General features: G+C 46.0%; 1 protein-coding gene across 1 annotated transcript; it reads right to left on the reverse strand.

The window, feature by feature from the left end:
- Positions 1–1314: 1314 nt before the first annotated feature.
- On the reverse strand, positions 1315–5686 carry LOC125514579 (oxidation resistance protein 1-like). Its single transcript, XM_048679913.1, has 8 exons — positions 5307–5686; positions 3729–4237; positions 3574–3646; positions 3253–3333; positions 3116–3179; positions 2423–2510; positions 2219–2303; positions 1315–1612 (listed from the first exon to the last, which is right to left on the reverse strand). Exons 1-8 carry the CDS (start codon positions 5412–5414, stop codon positions 1529–1531), a joined length of 1092 nt encoding a protein of 363 aa, XP_048535870.1. The 5' UTR covers positions 5415–5686; the 3' UTR covers positions 1315–1528.
- Positions 5687–20498: the final 14812 nt, after the last annotated feature.

Genomic DNA, 20498 nt, shown 5'->3' on the forward strand with positions numbered 1-20498 from the left:
CATCCGCGACGATGGAGTCTGTCAGCTGTCTTGGTTGGGGTTGTATGACGGTGGGGATGTCCCTCGGTAGGAATAATGTCTCCCACGTCCTATCCCCGCCCCGATGATGTAAATAGCATCGTCGGAGGATGTGTGGAGGTGTATTTCCATCGGATCCTGCGGGATTCGGTCGGTGCTTGTCTTCGGTGAAACTATTTGGATCCAGTTTTTGTTCATCTTCGTTCGTGTGGTTATTGGTTTGATCTTTCTGATCTACAACTCTCTACATCGGCAATGGTTGCTGCTCTGGTGCGCTGATCCTTAGGGGCCTTAGCACGGCGACTTCCCGGTTGTCTACTACAACAAGGTTTGTCCGGCTTCGATGAAGGAGGGGCGATGACGGCGGTGTGCTTTTCGCTCCTTCCAGTGCTTGTAGTCGTCGTTAGGTGGTCCTCGTCACTAGGTGGTCCATGGATCTAGTTGTAATTTTTATTACGTCTATTGTTCTCTGTACCGGCATGATTGATGAATAGATTAGAAATTTCTCTCGCAAAAAAGTAACAAAACTCGTGTTTCTCCAGCCTTCAGGTTTTGAATTCAGTTCCAGTTGGCAAGGCAGCCGCAAATACTATTCCAGGTCTACTTTACTTATATGCCCAAAAGAATACAAAATGCTAACGGTATGCAAACATGGAGTGCCGTAAAGCCTGCCAAAAAACGACTTGTGGACTTGGAAGTCAACGGAAACCTGAGCATATCATTACTTCACATTCTGTGACACCGGTCACGGTTTACATGTCGATTTTGACTCTTCCAAAATGTCGTTGTTTTCATGGGCTGGGCATAGTCCACCAATTTTGGATTTTTAAGGGACTTTAATGTTTCGTTGCTGAAGGCGGGATTTTCTTCCTTCCAAAAATATCATCATTTCAGATGTTTTCGTGAGCTATTGGGGAACGGGGCAACACCCATGAAGCTCCAGCGGAAGGGCAGAGGCTGCCAAGTTCTCCTCGGTGCAGGATTCTTCGAGAAAGCGTAGGTTGGCTCGGAGACATGAGACCTTGGCTTAGCTACGAAATGTGGTGATCACCCGATTTACTTCGCCCTCCATGCCTCCCTCCCTTCATTTGATTGGCCTCTTCCAACCCAAAATGCCCATTGGCGTTAGGCTTACTGTCGAAAGCAACACCCAAAAAATGAGCTTCTGCCACATGAGGCCAAGCATTCTGGCAGACATGTATTTCAAAAACATTGTCTTCCCTACATTTTCTAATCATTTTTTATGTTCCACGCGTACTCCCATGAATCAGTCTCATTTTTGTGAAGACATGAGAATGATGCAGTACATTTGCCGCTGTAATTCGAACAACCACCAGTAAGCTTGTTCCACTGGCATAACAAGAAAATTACAGAATTTATAAATCTCAGCAAACTCGCTCGACAAGACAAGTTCTCACTTTCCAATACTTCTACCATGGTCCTGCACACTAAAATTCTAGCGGCGCCTACTAAAAACTGTACAGATGTAACACACATTGCTTCGGTAAACTCAAAATCGGCAGACCCCTGGTTTCTCAGTACTGCAGAGCTTGAGCATCTCTGCGTACCTTGAAGGATAGACGAAGCCCCATAGCTGCATTGTACAGGAAAAAACCAAGTTACATATCTGCCTCGATGAATCGACACCCACATAAGATGGCGAGTTCTTTATGCCCTTCGCTTTGGTTTGCTCAAGATGCTACTTCTTGATGTGAGGCGATGTACGAACTGTCAACAACTATTTTTTTTCTTCATTCTTATTACCATTGTTGTTGTGTGATGTAGAGGGTGCATATGCTTAAGCGCGTAGAGAAAGCAGGCTTTTTATCCTGTGTTTAGTACTCCCTCCGTCCTACAATGTAAGACGTTTTTTGACACTAGGGACGGAGGGAGTAGCACAGAGCAGTAAATCTCATGCACATGGCCCCGAAAAAATCTGCCATGATTTCCAGTGGGCAATATAGCAGTTGCATATGTTAAGTTGAGTGAGATGGTGTGCAGGTGTGTGAGACAAGATTGTTGGACCAAATAATGTCTCATAGGTTCAGGGACAGAGGGAATGGAAAAAGACTTTCAAAGGGAATTATCAATTATACAAACGGTGTATTTGCTATATTCATATTTTGGGCAGTATGGATGTAATTGCATTTGCTAAACGGGGATGGGGAGATAAAACAAAATGCTTCGTTATTTTAAGTACCTCAACGTCTTTAACTGCAAAGTCTGGAGAATGTGACAGACACTGGTTGTTAAAAGTCTCCGAATTTGAACTTGAACCACTCAAACTGCAGAGTACAAAGAAAGCAAAAGGTGAGGCATTAACATTGGCTTAGACCAACAAAGTAATACTACTAGTTTTTTCAAGGAATTAAAGATATGCTTAGAAACTTGTGGGAGGGATTACAGGTCTGAGTCTAGATAAAGTGCAAAATGACCTCCACCTCCTAGTGCCAAATAGTCAGCAGAGCACACAGTATAATACTTATTGGCACCTGCAACATGCAACCATTTAGTATGTTAACAGAATGAGCCAGTGCATACAGATAATAAGATGGGACACATAAGAGCTGCTTTGAGATCAAGTAATTGCTGCTTTGGCACATGGCAAATGGTTCAAAATGCTCACATGTGCACCAACTGGATCCTTCAGAACTTTAGTAAGATATGCTAACATTAGAATATAGGGAAATGTCTTTTTTCTCCCCCAAGCAATTCACCTTGCTCACTTTGCCCCCTAAACTAAATCTGGACACGCCTAACTAAAATTTGGAGGTCTACTTAACCCCTTGATGTAGGATTGTAGCCATCCAAACGGCAGTTCAGTAATTCAGGGTTAGTCCATAGGCAGCTTACTGACACGTCATTGCCAGCCATAACCTATCCGCCTATTTTCATTACATTCTTAATCAGAAAATACTTAGGGGAGGCAGAGACTTTTTGCATTAATTGTGAGCAATATATCATTATGAATGGGAACTCAAGGAACAAAAATAACTATAGGAAGCACCTGTAATTATATGGACTAGAAAATAGATAGAAGAATATATGGTTTTTATTCATCATAAAGCTCATAAAAAAAGATAGAAGTGCAAATTACCTGTTGGCCGGTATATAGCAGGATCGCTGTGTAAATTAGTGAAAACAAAGCAGTTATTGGTACCCTGCAATACCCAATTTCCATCAGTATCAGTAGAAGGTGAATAGGTGACAATTAACAGAATGTGTAAATTCAACCTGATACTTCTTTGTGCTAGTTGGTTGTAATGGAGCCTCAACTAGACCACCAAAAACCGCCCCCTTTCTGTCCCCAACTACCTGTTAGAGAACACATCGACAAATAAATAATAGAAAGTTAGCAATTACTTCTTATAACAGCAAAATAAGTGTTTACATATGAGATATTACTAAGACTTGTAAGAAAGTCATATTGTGACAAACATTACCCAAGTAAGAATTACTCTTTGGAACTACATAATATCGGTACAATTGGCTAGTTTCTTTAAGTACTGGTGAACTATAAGAGACCAGACAAAACCTGCTACTTACGAAACATACCAGGAGTGAGTAACCAGGGCACAGCAAACTCCTTCTATATAAAGTAGATAAAGATATTCCATGCCTCAATGTGCTGCAGAATTGTGAATATATAATCATTAGAGAGTAGTCGATATGTGCAACCATAACATACAGGAGTAGGACAGATTCCAGACCTGTATAGCAAAACCCAGCTCCTTCCTTGGGCCAGAATAGGAAGAGAGGAATAAAGAGTGGATCGCATTGTTTCTGACAAAAGGACAGATGGCTCTGACATAACTGGCATGTTGGTCAGGGAATTAACTTCATTTGGTCCTTCGAGCTCCAATGCAGGTGCAACTGATTCAGCATGATTTACCACCTCTTTGTCAATTTTAGGTTCTGAGCTTTGTTTGAAACCGCTCATCCTAGCCGCTTTATTAATGATTTTTCCAATGGAATGCTTCCCTCTGCTTAGCAAGCCTGTCTTTCCCTTGTTTGTCTTCCCAACTGGTGTTAAAGTTGGGTATCCCATTTCTTCGCTCTGCTCGGGGATTATCTCCCTTGAATCGTTAAAAGAGCTAGATGGCGACAAAAATGAGATCATGAATGCTCTAAACGAAGATGTATCGGGGCCATCTGGGTTATCAGAATTGTGGTCAGAGTCTTTGTCGTCTTCTGATTTTTCTTGCTCTTCGTCCGCCTCCTACATCAACCAAAGAGATCGAAATGCAAAATTTCAGGAACTTGGGATACCGACTGGAATGATGGCTATTTGCTACTGCGAGTCACATTATGAACATCACATGTAATTGCAGTTTGCTTCTTACAGCTAACAAACAAACCAATTCTTACAAATTCACAGAATGAATAAGGCTGGAGCAGGAATGCTATGAAGCTCTGGAGCGTGTAGCTTCCAAAAGAACATTGGAGTGGAAGTGGAGCTATTCATTTCCTGAGATTTTTGGGGTGGTAGCAACAAAACAGCAAAGTTCATTACTTCAGAGGGGTACTACACCTTTTTAAAATCAGAAACGGTTGCTATAGTGCTAGTAAAAACACACAGGTGAGCAAACGATAGTGTTGCAGCTTTTTTTTTGCGAGGGAACGATAGTGTTGCAGCTGAAGTATATATCATCACACATCCTAAAGAAAATATAAGATCGTTTAGATCACTAAATTATAGTAATCTAAACGATCTTATATTTCTTTACAGAGGGAGTAGTTAACAGTCAACGCCGCATAGAAGTCGCATTCCTAACGGAACCATCAGAAGTATCATCACACATGCTAAAGAAGCTAACTTCTTCTGTAGTTAACAGTCAGACACTGCATAGAAGTCGCATTCCTGACGGAACCATCAGAAGTTTCCAGCAGAAAATGTCTAGAAAATCATCTCAGTAGTTAACAGTCGACACTGGAAGATCAACCTGCTTCCTTGTGTGATTGTGCTCCTCAAGCAACGCAGAACAGGTCAAGAGGACGCGAAAAGCTATCTCTCTATCATTGGGAATCTCCCAATTCCCCACCTGTAACCCACCAGCGGAAGCATCTCCTACCCTAATCAGCAACGACGGACAGCTAATGTCCCTAAACCCCCCGCAATTGCACACCAAACCCTGCCAGGAGCACGCCAGAGGCCGGATCACCCGATCCTTGGACGCGAATTGAGGAACGGGCGCGACGACCGAACACGGCGCTGGGCCGAACCGGGTCCAGCGCAAGATGGCGCGGAGAGGGGGAGGAGTTGGAGGAGGGGGGATCTGGGGTCTCACGGGGGGGTGGGAGGGCTCGCGCTCGGAGACGGGGTTGAGGATGACGGTGGTGAGGTCGGACACGAAGTGCGCCGCCTTGCTGCCCAGGGAGGACGGCAGGTACCCCATCCCCGCGCGCCCCGCGCCTATTCCTGGAGCGGCCGCTAAGTTTAGGCGGGGGGGGCGGCGCGCCGCGGCCCCCTGGGCTGGGGACTCGCGCTCTACCCGGGGGGCGGTGAATGGGGGGACGCCGGCGAGAGGGAGAGAGGGTGGTTGCGGCGAGGAGGCTTGATTTGGACCTGCCTGCGGGTGCGCTTTTCTTTTGCCGTTAGGTGGTGAGCCGGTCCTGGATTGGATTGGAATTTTCTTTTCTGTAGTGTGGGAGGAAGGAAGGATGGATGGATGGGTACAGAACACAGGATAGAGCTTCGTGTTGTTCGCCGAGAAGAAAAAGGAAAGAAAAGAAAAGGATAGGTTCGCGTTGTTCGCGGGCAGAAACACCGTGCGCGGGCACACGACACGAGCGGGGGAGGACGGAAGGTGTTTTTTTTTTTTTGAACTTATAAGGTGTTTGATGTTTGGATCTATGCTCCCGCCCCTCGTTTTGGGCTGACGTATATCCACACACCTCAAATGCGGGCTCTCGAATCCATACAATCCATGTACGTAGATCATACGATACAATTTACATGTTCAAAACAAATACGACAAAGCAAAACAAATCATAGTTCAACAATCCGGATATGCCAAAATGAGGTCAAAGTCCAAGCGTGACGGTTCACTCGCTGGCTGGCCGGATCACTTGTCGGACACCATCCATGCGGCCTGCTCCGCCGCCATCATTGCCTCCTGCTCCGGCTGCATCCTTGCCTCCTGTTCCACTGTTGCCATAGCCGCCCTCACCGCCTCGTACTCCCTACACTCGTTGATCTCCTTCTTCATCCCCACAAGCCACTTCTTTGCATACTCATCAAAGAGGCTTTCGTCTGCCAACATTATCTTGGCATCTACCGCCTTGTGCGATTTTCAACCTCTCATTCTCAAACTCAATCTCTCCAAATATCTTGGCCTTTTCGAGCTCCCATTTCATCGCCGTCTTTTTCTTCTCTAACTCAATCTTCTACATCTCAATTTGCAGCTTCTTGTTTGCCCTGTCCCGGTGCCAATCCATCCTCTCTTTTTACGCATCCAACATGAGTTTGTACCTCTCCTCTTTCTTGTTCGGCTTAACAGAAGAAAAAAAATGCTCGTCCATGTGGAGGACATTTTTGTAGTCATGGCGTCACGAGAGGCCCTCGCCTTCTCCCACTTGTTTCCCATCACTTACCGGTTATCCTTTGGCACAGTGGTTCTTCCATTCTCCACTACAACATCTTCCTCTTCTCCGTCCAATCTAATTGATTGGTGGGAGCTTGAGCCATCGTTCCTCTTCTTGCTAGCCTTGAGATCGGCCACAAGATGTGTCCACTTTGGTTTGCCATTCAATATCAACTCGACAATGGCTAAAACCAAATGGATGCTTGTCCGTTTCTTGATGCATAGTGGCCACCGCCACCGTCTAGCAAACAAAATATGTATGACAATGATGCAAAAATAAGTATATGCAAATGATGACAAGATGACGTAATTTAGCTTACGTGAGTTGCCACTCCCATCCCACCTTGAGGGCAGCCAATCACCTGTGAATAGTAGTCGACGTACTTGTTTACTTCCCCTTGAATGATCCCTCGTCGATGTTAGAGAGATGCCTCATTGCGGTTCGTGATGATAAGATGCACTCCACATATTGATTTTGTTAATGATATTCCTTCCAAATCTTCTTCCAATACTTGTTTCACTTTTGCTCCATGCCATATATGGGAGCCATTGTTGTGGCCAACCAAGATTTAACCAATAAGATATCCTCAAAAGTTTGAGAATGCCGGACCTTTTGCCTTTGTCGTCTTTGGCTTATTATTCTTGCTGCTCAGATTGGGATTTGATGTTGTCCCAACTTCAAATGAATGGCAAGTTGGATCCCCCAACTCGTAGTCCATTTGGTCGGCTCATGACTATCATTGATCATGTCCAACATGGTAAACTCCTAAAATTATGATGGTTTACAAGCATTGATCATGTCCCAAATGAACTAACAGTCTTTGCAAAACATTAAACATGGCATATGCAAAGTTGATTGGGGAGAAGCAACAAAAACATACCGAGTCTTGTTGTGTCGTTTCGTCGAATAGGTTGTGGGCAGCCCAGGCGCCTCTAGTGTCAGTGCTTGTTCGCGCCCGAACGAGCTGCAACGAGTGACAAAACGTCCATCGATGGCATATGCGTTAGCTGAAGCTCTCCGGAATGCCCCAACCGGCTGTCGGTGTTGGGGAACGTAGTAATTTCAAAATTTTCCTACGCACACGCAAGATCATGGTGATGCATAGCAACGAGAGGGGAGAGTGTGATCTACGTACCCTTGTAGACCGACAGCGGAAGCATTAGCACAACGCGGTTGATGTAGTCGTACGCCTTCACGGCCCGACCGATCAAGCACCGAAACTACGGCACCTCCGAGTTTTAGCACACGTTCAGCTCGATGACGATCCCCGGACTCCGATCCAGCAAAGTGTCGGGGAAGAGTTCCGTCAGCACGACGGCGTGGTGACGATCTTGATGTACTACCGTCGCAGGGCTTCGCCTAAGCACCGCTACAATATTATCAAGGATTATGGTGGAAGGGGGCACCGCACACGGCTAAGAATATGATCACGTGGATCAACTTGTGTGTCTAGGGGTGCCCCCTGCCCCCGTATATAAAGGAGCAAGGGGAGGAGGTCGGCCGGCCTCAATTGGAGCGCCAGGAGGAGTCCTCCTCCTAGTAGGAGTAGGACTCCTACTAGGAGGGGGAAGGAAGTGGGGAGGGAGAAGGAAAGGGGGGCGCCGCCCCCCCCCCTCTCCTAGTCCAATTCGGACCAAGGGGGGAGGAGGCACGCGGCCCACCCTGGCTGCCCCTCTCTCTCTCCACTAAGGCCCATATGGCCCATTACTTCTCCCGGTAGGGTTCCGGTAACCCTCCGGCTCTCCGGTTTTCTCCGAAATCACCCGGAACACTTCCGGTGTCCGAATATAGCCGTCCAATATATCAATCTTTATGTTTCGACCATTTCGAGACTCCTCGTTATGTCCGTGATCACATCCGGGACTCCGAACTAACTTCGGTACATCAAAACTCATAAACTCATAATATAACTGTCATCGAAACCTTAAGCGTGCGGACCCTACGGGTTCGAGAACAATGTAGACATGACCGGGACACGTCTCCGATCAATAACCAATAGCAGAACCTGGATGCTCATATTGGCTCCTACATATTCTACGAAGATCTTTATCGGTCAGATCGCATAACAACATACGTTGTTCCCTTTGTCATCGGTATTTTACTTACCCGAGATTCGATCGTCGGTATCTCAATACCTAGTTCAATCTCGTTACCGGCAAGTCTCTTTACTCGTTTCGTAATACATCATCTCGCAACTAACTCATTAGTTGCAATGCTTGCAAGGCTTATGTGATGTGCATTACCGAGTGGGCCCAGAGATACCTCTCCGACAATCGGAGTGACAAATCCTAATCTCGAAATACGCCAACCCAACAAGTACCTTCGGAGACACCTGTAGAGCACCTTTATAATCACCCAGTTACGTTGTGACGTTTGGTAGCACACAAAGTGTTCCTGCGGTAAACGGGAGTTGCATAATCCCATAGTCATAGGAACATGTATAAGTCATGAAGAAAGCAATAGCAACATACTAAACGATCGAGTGCTAAGCTAACGGAATGGGTCAAGTCAATCACATCATTCTCCTAATGATGTGATCCCGTTAATCAAATGACAACTCATGTCAATGGCTAGGAAACATAACCATCTTTGATCAACGAGCTAGTCAAGTAGAGGCATACTAGTGACACTCTGTTTGTCTATGTATTCACACAAATATTATGTTTCCGGATAATACAATTCTAGCATGAATAATAAACATTTATCATGATATAAGGAAATAAAATAATAACATTATTATTGCCTCTAGGGCATATTTCCTTCAGTCGGATCCTCTTTTGTCCTAACCTAGTTCGATGACACGATCTTTGTCAGCGGCTGGATGGATGGGTGCAGCGTCCCGGGCGCGGGGATGGGGACAACTGCTTGTCGAGGTCCGCGTCCGCTCCCTGTGACGCTGCCGCTTCCTTCTCTCGCTGCCTCTGTCGCCGGTCATTCTGCGAGATGTTCTCCGGCTTGCACGATATCGCCGAGGATGGGACGCCGACAGATGACACGGATGCAGCCTCGGTCGCGACAGTTGGGGACAGGGGACGACATCTAGGGTGGCGAGTTGGGACCGACGGCGAGGATGGGGAGCAAGCGTGGCAGACGATGAGGGTTCGGGCGCGGGAATTGGTGGAGGGAGGCAGGAGGAGGGCGAAAGGGCGGAGGGTTTGATGGATTTGATGCAATTTGTGATGGGTAGGCCTGTCGGGTCCGACGTGGCAGACGCGTCCGGGCTTCCGCATATCCGCCCTACATTTGAGCTGAATATGAGGGGTGTCGGTCAGCCCGGGCGTTTGAGACCCATTTGAGACGTCCGTCTGGGTCACATTTTTTTTGGCCGGTCGGTGACCGGGCCGTCTTCTCGGACGTTTGAGGCGCCCGACTATAGGTGCTCTTAGAACCAGATGACTCATTTGACGGAATCACACGTTGCCATGCCGGGATTTAAACTTTATGAGGAATTTCTGCATAAGCAAAAAAAAATATTAAATTAAAATTTATGCATGCCGTATTTTACACTAGTGCAGAACCGGGTAATAGCACCGGTTCGTAAGGCCCTTTAGTGCCGGTTTGGTAACCGGAGCTAAAGTGTAGGCACTAAAGCCCCCCCCCCCCTTTAGTACCGGTTTAGCACGAATCGGTGCTAAAGGGCAACCACGTGGCACGAGCCAGCTTCGGGGGCAGGGAGCCCTTTAGTACCGGTTGGTGTCACCAACCGGTATTAAAAGATTGGGGGGGTTTTGGGTTTATGATTTCTTTTTTATTTAATTTTGTGTTTTCCATTTAATTCTTTTTAGTTTGCTGGTATTTTATGATACTACATATTGTATACGTTATGCATATATATAAATAGAATTTCTAGTAGAACCGACCATAATATATATATATATCATCGAATGTCTCACAACCACCATTAATTAATTCACACATATATGCACACATGTATATATATATACAATTTCTCCTAATTGGTGCCTTCGGAGCCAGTGGCATTAGCCTAATTGGTGTCTTCGGAGCACGATAATAATTGGAAGTGGTTCATGGGGGCGGTAGCGGGTAATAGTATTCTCCTTTGGGATCAATGACCTGGTCGAGCAAAAATCCCGCTATTTCCTTTTGAATTGCTAGTATGCGCTCCGTTGGTAGGAGCTACTCCTGCACCTCTTTGAACTGTTAAGAAGGAGATCAATATGCATGTGTATTAGTTGTGTGACTAGATATCGACAATGGTGTAAAAATTGTGAATAGTGTTCTGACAAACGTACCCATTCCTGTCTTTGAGATTTGCTCCTTTCGGATGCCATCATGCGAATGTTCTCGCAAACGTAGTATGCACACAGATTATTTCCCGGCGCCTGCTTCAGGGCCTTTACGAGAATGGAATTTGATCAGATAATAATTAATCAAGCATGATAATTAAAGAGATGACAGCTAGTTAGTACTACTTAATTACTTACCTCGGGTCGATACCATTTCATATCTTGTTTCCATGGGCCTGGAGTGACCCTGATGAACTTTGCCCAAGCCCTGCCCGCCGACAAAGAAAATGAATAAATGGGTTATTAAATAGTTGTTATCAGGAAATGACAAACTAATTAAATATGCCGAGATATAGTTAATAATGATTGAAATTACCTGTTGACTATCCCCTTCACGATGGTGTAGTCACTTGCTTTCTTAAGTAGTGAGTCTAGTACTTCAATTGTTCCTTCATCAACTTTAATGATTAACAAGATCTAGTAAAATCTACATGCACACACGTTTTCATGTCTTAATTAAGCGGGCATATGTAAGCAAAAACATGTAGCTAGCTAGTAGGCAAAAACAGAATTTGTAGTACAAGACAGTGTGACTCACTCGAAGTTGTAAGGAAGTAGTATATCTTCATTGTATTTGAGGCGCTTGAAAAACTCTAGCATGCTTTCCTCTACACTTTTTTCGTAATATGGATCTAATTTCCATGTGTATTCATTAATGGTATTTGGGTCAACGAACCCAATGCCATAGCGTCCACCTTTTTTCATTTCATAAATCTTCATCCTGCATAATACCATAGAAAAGAATATAGTGAGGATAATTACAGGTAATGATTGATCAAAATGATCACTACAGCTAGCTTGAGACTTAAATTACAGAAAGAAATCACTTACAGACAATAGCAACTGACGATAGATTTGTCGAGTGCGTCTTGATTGTATACCTGAAATAGTTCTGAATACTCAACGGCCAGAGCTTTCTCATGGTAGTAATGCTCCTCCTTGACATTCATCATGAGGGACTCTTGATTGGAAATCTTGGTAATGTCCATGCACCATCGATGCAATTCATACATTCTCGTCGGGAGGTTCTTGACCTCGTCTAGCTCGACCAAAGGTTGGCCCCGAACATATTTCCGTTTTATTTCCTCATCTCTAGTCGGAGACATGGGTTCGATATCGAGGAGTTGTCCAACAGTGATCCCGATCGTTTCAGCCTGCGCAATATGCTCCTCGGTTATTACCACATCGCCCACCCCGGGAACGTTAACGGTTTGCCCACAATAATATTGGGCGCGCCTACTCTCATGTGTTGTTGGCACAACAAGCGGGGGGATTGATTGCGCCGCCTGTTCTCCCAGCTGGGGAACGGTTTTACCGCTCCTTTTGCCAGCTGATTTGCTCGAGCTCGAGCTCGCCTCTTTTTGTAGACGTGCTCGATTTAACTTCTTGATGTGGCGCTCATAGTCTGTGTCAACAGGCTTGGGAGCTGGTGCTCTAGCCATACGAATGAAGTGGTCAATCTTTTCCACAGGCACTTTCTCCCTTGGCGGCGATGGCGGTTTCGGTGCAAAATGGGCTTCCACCTCGCCCTTCGATATGGCTACATTTTCCTCCTCGGACTTGACGTAAGGCCTCTGCGGAAGAGGCGCGAGGCTTGGACCATATTGAAATCGCTTGCCTCCGCCTGTACCTCCAGTACTACCTCGACTTGTACCGCTACGCACCATAGCTGAGGCGGCGAAGACGGCTGATGTGGCTGAGTTGGAGGATGAGGAGTGGCCTGAAGCTGTGCCGGACTTGGACGAGGAGTGGCGTGATGCTTTGCCAGACTTGGAGGAGGAGGAGTGGCCTGAAGCTGTGCCGGACTTGGAGGAGGAGTGGCCTGACGCGTTGGTGGACTTGGAGGAGCGGGAGTCTGCTGACTCGGTGGCGGACTTCGACGAGGAGTCGGATGACGCGGTGTCGGTGGCCTTCGAAAGATGATGCAATCCTTTCTCCATAGGATGATACGATGGTTGGCCTCTCCCAGTGTGTGCTCATCGTCACCTCCAGGAATGTCAAGCTCTAGCCCCGAATATTGGTCCACCACCTCATCAACCAAGACACGAGCATAGCCCGCTGGAATCGGGTTGCAATGGAAGGTTGCCTCGGGGGGATTTGTAAAAGCAAGGGTGTCCGCCACCTTCATGGATATGTTCTTCATTTTGAAGTGTAGCTCGCAGTTAGTGTTCTCCATGATGTCATCCACTGGGTAGCTATCCAGCAATGCGTCGCCCGGGGCGGAACCCACGCTGCTTCTCGGCATGGATGGGACGGTGCTATCCAATGGTGGATCATCCGCTAGCTGCTGAGACCCCCTTTGCTGGCTAAGTGAGTCGATCTGCTCCTGCTGCCGCTGGAATTTGACTGCCAAGTCCGCGTGCGCTGATTCTATGCCTTGAAGGCGTTCATAGTCTAGCTTCCTCTGCTCCTCCTCCATCTTCCTCTTCTTCTCCTCCGCAATCTTCTTTCTCGCACGGGTTCTGTAGTCGGCGTTTCAGTCCGAAAACCCCTCATACCACGGAATAGCACCCATGCCTCGTGATCTTCCCGGGTGTTCAGGATTTCCCAGGGCACGCGTAAGCTCGTCGTTCTCTCTGTTGGGCTCGAACACCCCCGATCGAGCCTCTTCTATTGCAACAAGTAGCTTATCTTCGGCTCCGTCCAGACATACCTTTTTCAAAACTTTGCCTGTCTTCGGGTCCAACTCCCCCCCATGCGCATAGAACCAAGTCCTGCACCTGGGGGGCCAGCTCAATGTTTCTGGAGTGACACCTGCATCCAGCATCTCTTTCTCAGACTTATCCCACTTAGGCATTCCCACCGCATAGCCACCTGGCCCCAGCTTATGGAACTTATCCTTTTTTGCGGCATTGGCCTTGTTTATTCTCGACCGTTCCTTAGATAATTCCAAATCCTTGAATTTGACGAAATCGTCCCAATGAGCACTTTGCTTCTCTAGTGTTCCCTCGAATACTGGAGTCTTCCTTCCTTCCTTGACGTACTTGGCCCATTCACGATTCTTGTGGTTTTTGAATGCAACAACCATCTTCCTAAGAGCAGCGTCCTTGACTTTCTCCACATCTGCATCTGTGAAATGATCTGGTAGGGTGAAATGTTCCATGATCGTTTCCCAAAGCAGAAGTTTTTGTCTGTCGTTGACAAAAGTAACTCCTGGACGTGGCTTTGCTGGCTGTCTCCATTCTTGAAGGGAGATCGGGAGTAGGTCCTTCACAAGAACTCCGCACTGACGAACGAACTTGTCCGCAATCTTCTTAGGCGCTAATGGTTCGCCATTAGGTCTGGTGGCCTCGATATTGTACTTTACGCCCTCCTTCAACTTTTTGTTCAGGCCCCGTTTCCTGTTGCCTGAAGATTTGCTCGATCCAGATGGCTGAAAGAAGAAAGATCGATTCGTTAATATATCTTCAAGTCATTTAAAATATGTGATGATCACCAGATGCCTGCTTATATAAATATATATACCTCGCCGGTCTTTGTTGTTTCAAAATCAACATTTTCTTCGTCATGTTCATAGTTCATGACTTCATCAATTCGGTCATCGCGATCGAATATCATATCATCCTCCCCGGTGTTGTTTAGATATTCGGAGCCGTCATAATCTTCTTCATTCTGATCATCATCTGGCCCGCGAGGATTGCGTATGATATTGAACAGGGCCTCTTCTCCCTCTCTGCCGGTATTGTCCGCTATAGGTTTTATTTAACTAATCCAAAAGAAATATATTCAAATTACAATGCATGGATGCAATCAATTAATAAGGAAAAACTGAATCAATCATATTACATAATAAGCATCATCGAATATAATCTCGAATATGTCGTCTTGAATAATAGATATAATCTCGAATACATCGTCTCGAATAATAGATATAATCTCGAATACATCGTCTCGAATAATAGATATAATATCGAATACATCACTAGCTAGCTAGCTAGCAAGCTAATAAAGATCAAATACTACAGAGTAATCTAGGCCACTCGCGGTTCCTGAGGTGCGGGCGGTGGACACCCAAAGAGAAGGAACCATCACTGGATCATAGCTAGGGTGAACTCCCAAAAGAACCTGCCAGGTATTGGAGAACCTGACGTCCATAGCAGCCATGTAGCGATGGACGTGCTCGTCCTCCTCCCTGACACGGCGATGTACCACCTCCGGCGGGGCCGGCTCCCTCCGCACCGAAAGTGGCCCACGCGAACGCCACCAAAGGAGATGAGGGTCGACGACGGGATCCGGGGCCGGGTTCCTCACCAAGCGTCGCGCCCCTGAAGGTAGCACCTCCCAGTGCCAGCCCGGCGGAGCCCAGTCCCGGACATGGGTCCTCTGAAGCAGGACGTCGTCGCGAACGGGTCGACGGCGAGGATGCGGGCCGGGCATCATCGACAACAAATACTATATGCCGCAAAAGTAAAGTAACATTTTTTAAATGATGGATTGTGATTTCATATATGCAAATTCTAAATTTTATAACTAAAAATATAAGAAACTAAAAAAACATCGATCATCGTCTAACAATTTGAAATTAATCTAATTCATCTAGCTAAAACTAACATTTCCAAAATTTCTAACATTTCTATATAACTAACATTTCTATAACATTTGTATAAAAAACAGAAAAAAAACCTTTGACATTATATATATTATAACTAACATTTCTATATACTATTTGACATTAATCTAATCTAATTAATTAATTCATCTAAAACTTTGTATGAAAAACAGAAAAACTAAAAAAACTAAAAACTAAAAACAGAAAAATTGTGTGTGTGTGCGCGTGTAGTGTGTGTGTGTGCATGTAGTGTGTGTGTGTGCGTGCTCGCGTGTGTGTGCGCTACGGCCGGCGTCGGCGCGCGGTGGCTTTGATCGATTGGAGGGAGGAGAGGGGCCGGGGGAGGGGCTCACAGCGCGCGCGGGCGAGGTCGAGGCGACGGCGAGGTCGCGATCCAAGGCGACGGCGGCGAGGCGAGGGGACGGCGACGGGGGCGCTGCGGAGTCGACGGGGATGATGCGACGAGAACGCGGGCGTTGCAGAGTCGACGGGGACGACGCGACAGGGGCGGCGACGGCGCGGGACGGGGCGGCGGCAGAGAGAAGTGAGATGAGAAACTGAAATTTTTCGAAGTGTTTGTTATATAGGGGACACCTTTAGTACCGATTGGAGTCACCAACCGGTACTAAAGGGCTGTTTTGGCCAGGCCAAGCGGCGGAAATCGCACCCTCTTTAGTACCGGGTCGTGGCTTCAACCGGTAATAAAGCCCCCCCTTTAGTACCGGTTGGATCCACGACCCGGTACTAAAGGGTGTGCACTGCCAGACGAGGGGCGCAGAAGTTTAGTCCCACCTCGCTAGCCGAGGGGCACTCGCACCTGCTTATAAGCCCCGTCGTCGCTGCTGTCTCGAGCTCCTCTCTTAAGCAGGCCTTCTGGGCCTACCTCTGCTGCGATGCCCTGTTGGGCCTACTGGGCTAGCGGGCCTGCATCCTGGCCCAACTAGAATTTGGGTTTCTAGTCGTATGCAGGCCGCTGTGGCCTAGTAGGTGGGCTTTTTTTTCTTATTTTTTTGCTTTATTTATTTTTGTTTTATTTATTTTTGAGTTGTTTTTTGCTATATTTAGAGTTTCTTTGTGAATATTTTTGCTTTAGATACAAAAATTATACAAACTTTCTGTTAGTACCGGTAGTTTACAAATTTGAATAGTTTAAATTTTGAATTATTTGAAATTTGTGTGAATTACTAGTTTGTGAATAACTTAACTTTGAAAATATATTTTTTAGTGATTCTTTTTTTTCTTATGTTTAATATTAGTGTGTTTTATCATTATATTCAATTTGGTAATGCTTAGGTTATTTAAAAAATGAAATGCCTTTGTAACGGATGAGTTTTTGTCCGAAACCCTGATACTTCGAAAGAGATTGTCCATTTTGTACACGAAGTGCATCCAGTTTTTACGGTAACTCTCTCTACTTTTTTGCACATGCTATGTGGGTGAAATTATGATACCATGCTAATTTTCATCCTTTTCTGAGTTTATTTGAAATGCTTTTCAATTTTAGAGTTATTTAACTGAAAAAATGAGTAAAGGCATGAAAGAATTTGTTTGCACATAAAATTTCTTCGCGTTTCAAATGCCAAAACACATAACTACCCTAACTATTACAGAGATTCTCTCCTGAGTGTGAAACACAGAAGAAAGTGATGATAGTGAAGCTGATCACATCCCAGATCTTTGGGTGTGAAACTTTTTCTTCGCATGTGTTCCTTTGCGCCGTAACCATGGAAAATTTTCATCATTTAACGGGATGCTCGGGTCAATATTCACTGTGAATGGAGCAATGTCATCAAACTTTTCATAATCTTCTGACATGTCTATCTTGTCATCCACTCCCACGATGTTTCTCTTCCCAGAAAGAACTATGTGCCGCTTTGGCTCATCGTACGATGCATTCGCTTCCTTATCTTTTCTTTTTCTCGGCTTGGTAAACATGTCCTTCACATAGAAAACCTGTGCCACATCATTGGTTAGGATTAATGGTTCGTCTGCATACGCAAGATTGTTGAGATCCACTGTTGTCATTCCGTACTGCGGGTCTTCCGTTACCCCGCCTCGTGTCATATTGACCCATTTTCACCGAAACAAAGGGACCTTCAAACCACGTCGATAGTCAAGTTCCCATATGTCCTGTATATAACCATAATATGTTTCCTTTTCCGTCTTGGTTTCTGCATCAAAGCGGACACCACTGTTTTGGTTGGTTCTCTTCTTATCTTGGGCGATCGTGTAAAATGTATTACCATTTATCTCGTACCCTTTGAAAGTCATTATATTCGAAGATGGTAACTGGGACAGCAAGTACATGTCATCTTCAATAGAGGCGTCATGCATGGTACGTGTCTGCAACCAGCTGGCGAAACTCCTGGTTTGTTCACGTGTAATCCAGTCATCAGACCGCTCCGGGTGTTTGGAGCGTAGCAAATTCTTGTGTTCATCCATATACGGAGCCACCAAGGCGGAATTCTGTAGAACTGTGTAGTGTGCTTCAGTGAGAGAACATCCGTTCATACATATTATTTGTTCCCCTTCTAGCGTGCCTTTTCCATTCAGTCTGCCCTTATGCCGCGATTCAGGAACACCAATCGGCTTAAGGTCGGGAATAAAGTCAATACAAAACTCAATGACCTCCTCATTTTCATGGCCCTTGGAGATGCTTCCTTCTGGCCTAGCACGGTTATGAACATATTTCTTTAAGACTCCCATTCAAAGGGGAACATATTGTGTAGAAATACAGGACCCAAAACGTTAATCTCTTCGCATAGGTGAATTAGGACGTGCGTCATGATGTTGAAGAAGGATGGTGGGAACACCAACTCGAAACTGACAAGACATTGCACCAAATCATTCTCTAACCTTGGTATGATTTCTGGATCGATTACCTTCTGAGAGATTGCATTGAGGAATGGACATAGCTTCACAATGGCTAATCAAACGTTTTCCGGTAGAAGCACCCTCAATGCAACCGGAAGCAGTTGCGTCATAATCACGTGGCAGTCATGAGACTTTAGGTTCTGAAACTTTTTCTCTGCCATGTTTATTATTCCCTTTATATTCGACGAGAAGCCAGACGGTACCTTAATACTGAGCAGGCATTCAAAGAAGATTTCCTTCTCTTCTTTGGTAAGAGCGTAGCTTGCATGCCCCTGATGTATGCCATCTTTTTCGTGCATACGTTGCTGGTCCTCCCGTGCCTCAGGTGTATCTTTTGTCTTCCCATACACGTCCAAGAAGCCAAGCAGGGTCACACAAAGATTCTTCGTCACGTGCATCACGTCGATTGCGGAGCGGACCTCTAGGTCTTTCCAATAGGGCAGGTCCCAAAATATAGATTTCTTCTTCCACATGGGTGCGCGTCCGTCAGCGTCATTCGAAACAGCTTGTCCACCAGGACCCTTTCCAAAGACCACCTTCAAATCCTTGACCATATCATGTACATCAGCACCAGTACGGTGGCGAGGCTTCGTCCGGTGATCCGCCTCACCTTTGAAATGCTTGCCTTTCTTTCTTACGGGATGCCTGCTCGGAAGAAATCGACGATGTCCCACGTACACATTCTTCTTACAATTAGCCAAATATATACTGTCGGTATCGTCCAAACAGTGCGTGCATGCGTTGTATCCCTTGTTTGTCTGTCCTGAAAGGTTACTGAGAGCAGGCCAATCATTGATGGTCACGAACAACAACGCCTTTAGGTCAAATTCTTCCCCCATGTGCTCATCCCACGCACGCACACCTGTTCCATTCCACAGTTGTAAGAGTTCTTCAACTAATGGCCTTAGGTACACATCAATGTCGTTGCCGGGTTGCTTAGGGCCTTGGATGAGCACTGGCATCATAATGAACTTCCGCTTCATGCACAACCAAGGAGGAAGGTTATACAAACATAGAGTCACAGGCCAGGTGCTATGGTTGCTGCTCTGCTCCGCAAAAGGATTAATGCCATCTGCGCTTAGACCAAACCATACGTTCCTTGCGTCATCTGCAAACTCCTTCCCGTACTTTCTTTCGATTTTTCTCCACCCGTCAGCGAGTACTCTCAACTTTCCGTCTTTCTTATGGTCTTCTCTGTGCCATCGCATCGCCTTGGCATGCTCTTTGTTTTGGAACAAACGTTTCAACCGTGGTATTATAGGAGCATACCACATCACCTTGGCAGGAATCTTTTTCCTGGGGCGCTCGCCCTCGACATCACCAGGATCATCGCGGCTGATCTTATAGCGCAATGCACCGCATACTGGGTAAGGGTTCAAATCCTCGTACTCACCGCACTAGAGGACGCAAACATTAGGGCATGCATGTATCTTCTGCACCTCTAACCCTAGAGGGCAGACAGCCTTCTTTTCTTCGTACGTACTCTCGGGCAATTCGTTGTCCTTTGGAAGCATATTCTTTATCATTACCAGCAACTTTCCAAATCCCTTGTCAGATACACCATTCTCTGCCTTCCATTGTAGCAATTCCAGTGTGGTGCCCAGCTTTTTCTTGTCACCTACGCAATTCGGGTACAACAATTTTTTATGATCCTCTAACATGCGCTGCAACTTCTTTTTCTCCAAATCACTTGCGCAGTTTCTCTTTGCATCGGCAATGGCCCGACCTAGATCATCAACGGGCTCATCCGATGCCTCTTCTTCAGGTTCTTCCCGCATTGCCGGCTCAGCTTCTTCCCGCATTACCGGCTCAGCTTCTTCCCTCATTGTTGTATCATCGTATTCAGGAAACCCATGGCCAGGATAGCTGTCGTCGTCCTCTTCTTCTTCATTCTCTTCCATCATAACCCCTCTTTTTCCATGCTTGGTCCAAACATTATAGTGGGGCATGAAACCAGACTCAAACAGATGGACGTGAATGGTTCTTGACATAGAGTAATTGTGACCATTCTTACAGCCAGCACATGGACAAGGCATAAAATCATCCGCCTGCTTGTTTGCCTCAGCCGCAAGCAGAAAAGTACGCACGCCATTAATGAACTCGGGAGAGCATCGGTCATCGTACATCCATTGCCGGCTCATCTTCAATACACAGCACCAAAAACA

The sequence above is a fragment of the Triticum urartu genome, chromosome 6 (assembly GCF_003073215.2).
Source record: "Triticum urartu cultivar G1812 chromosome 6, Tu2.1, whole genome shotgun sequence".
Lineage (NCBI taxonomy): Eukaryota > Viridiplantae > Streptophyta > Magnoliopsida > Poales > Poaceae > Triticum > Triticum urartu.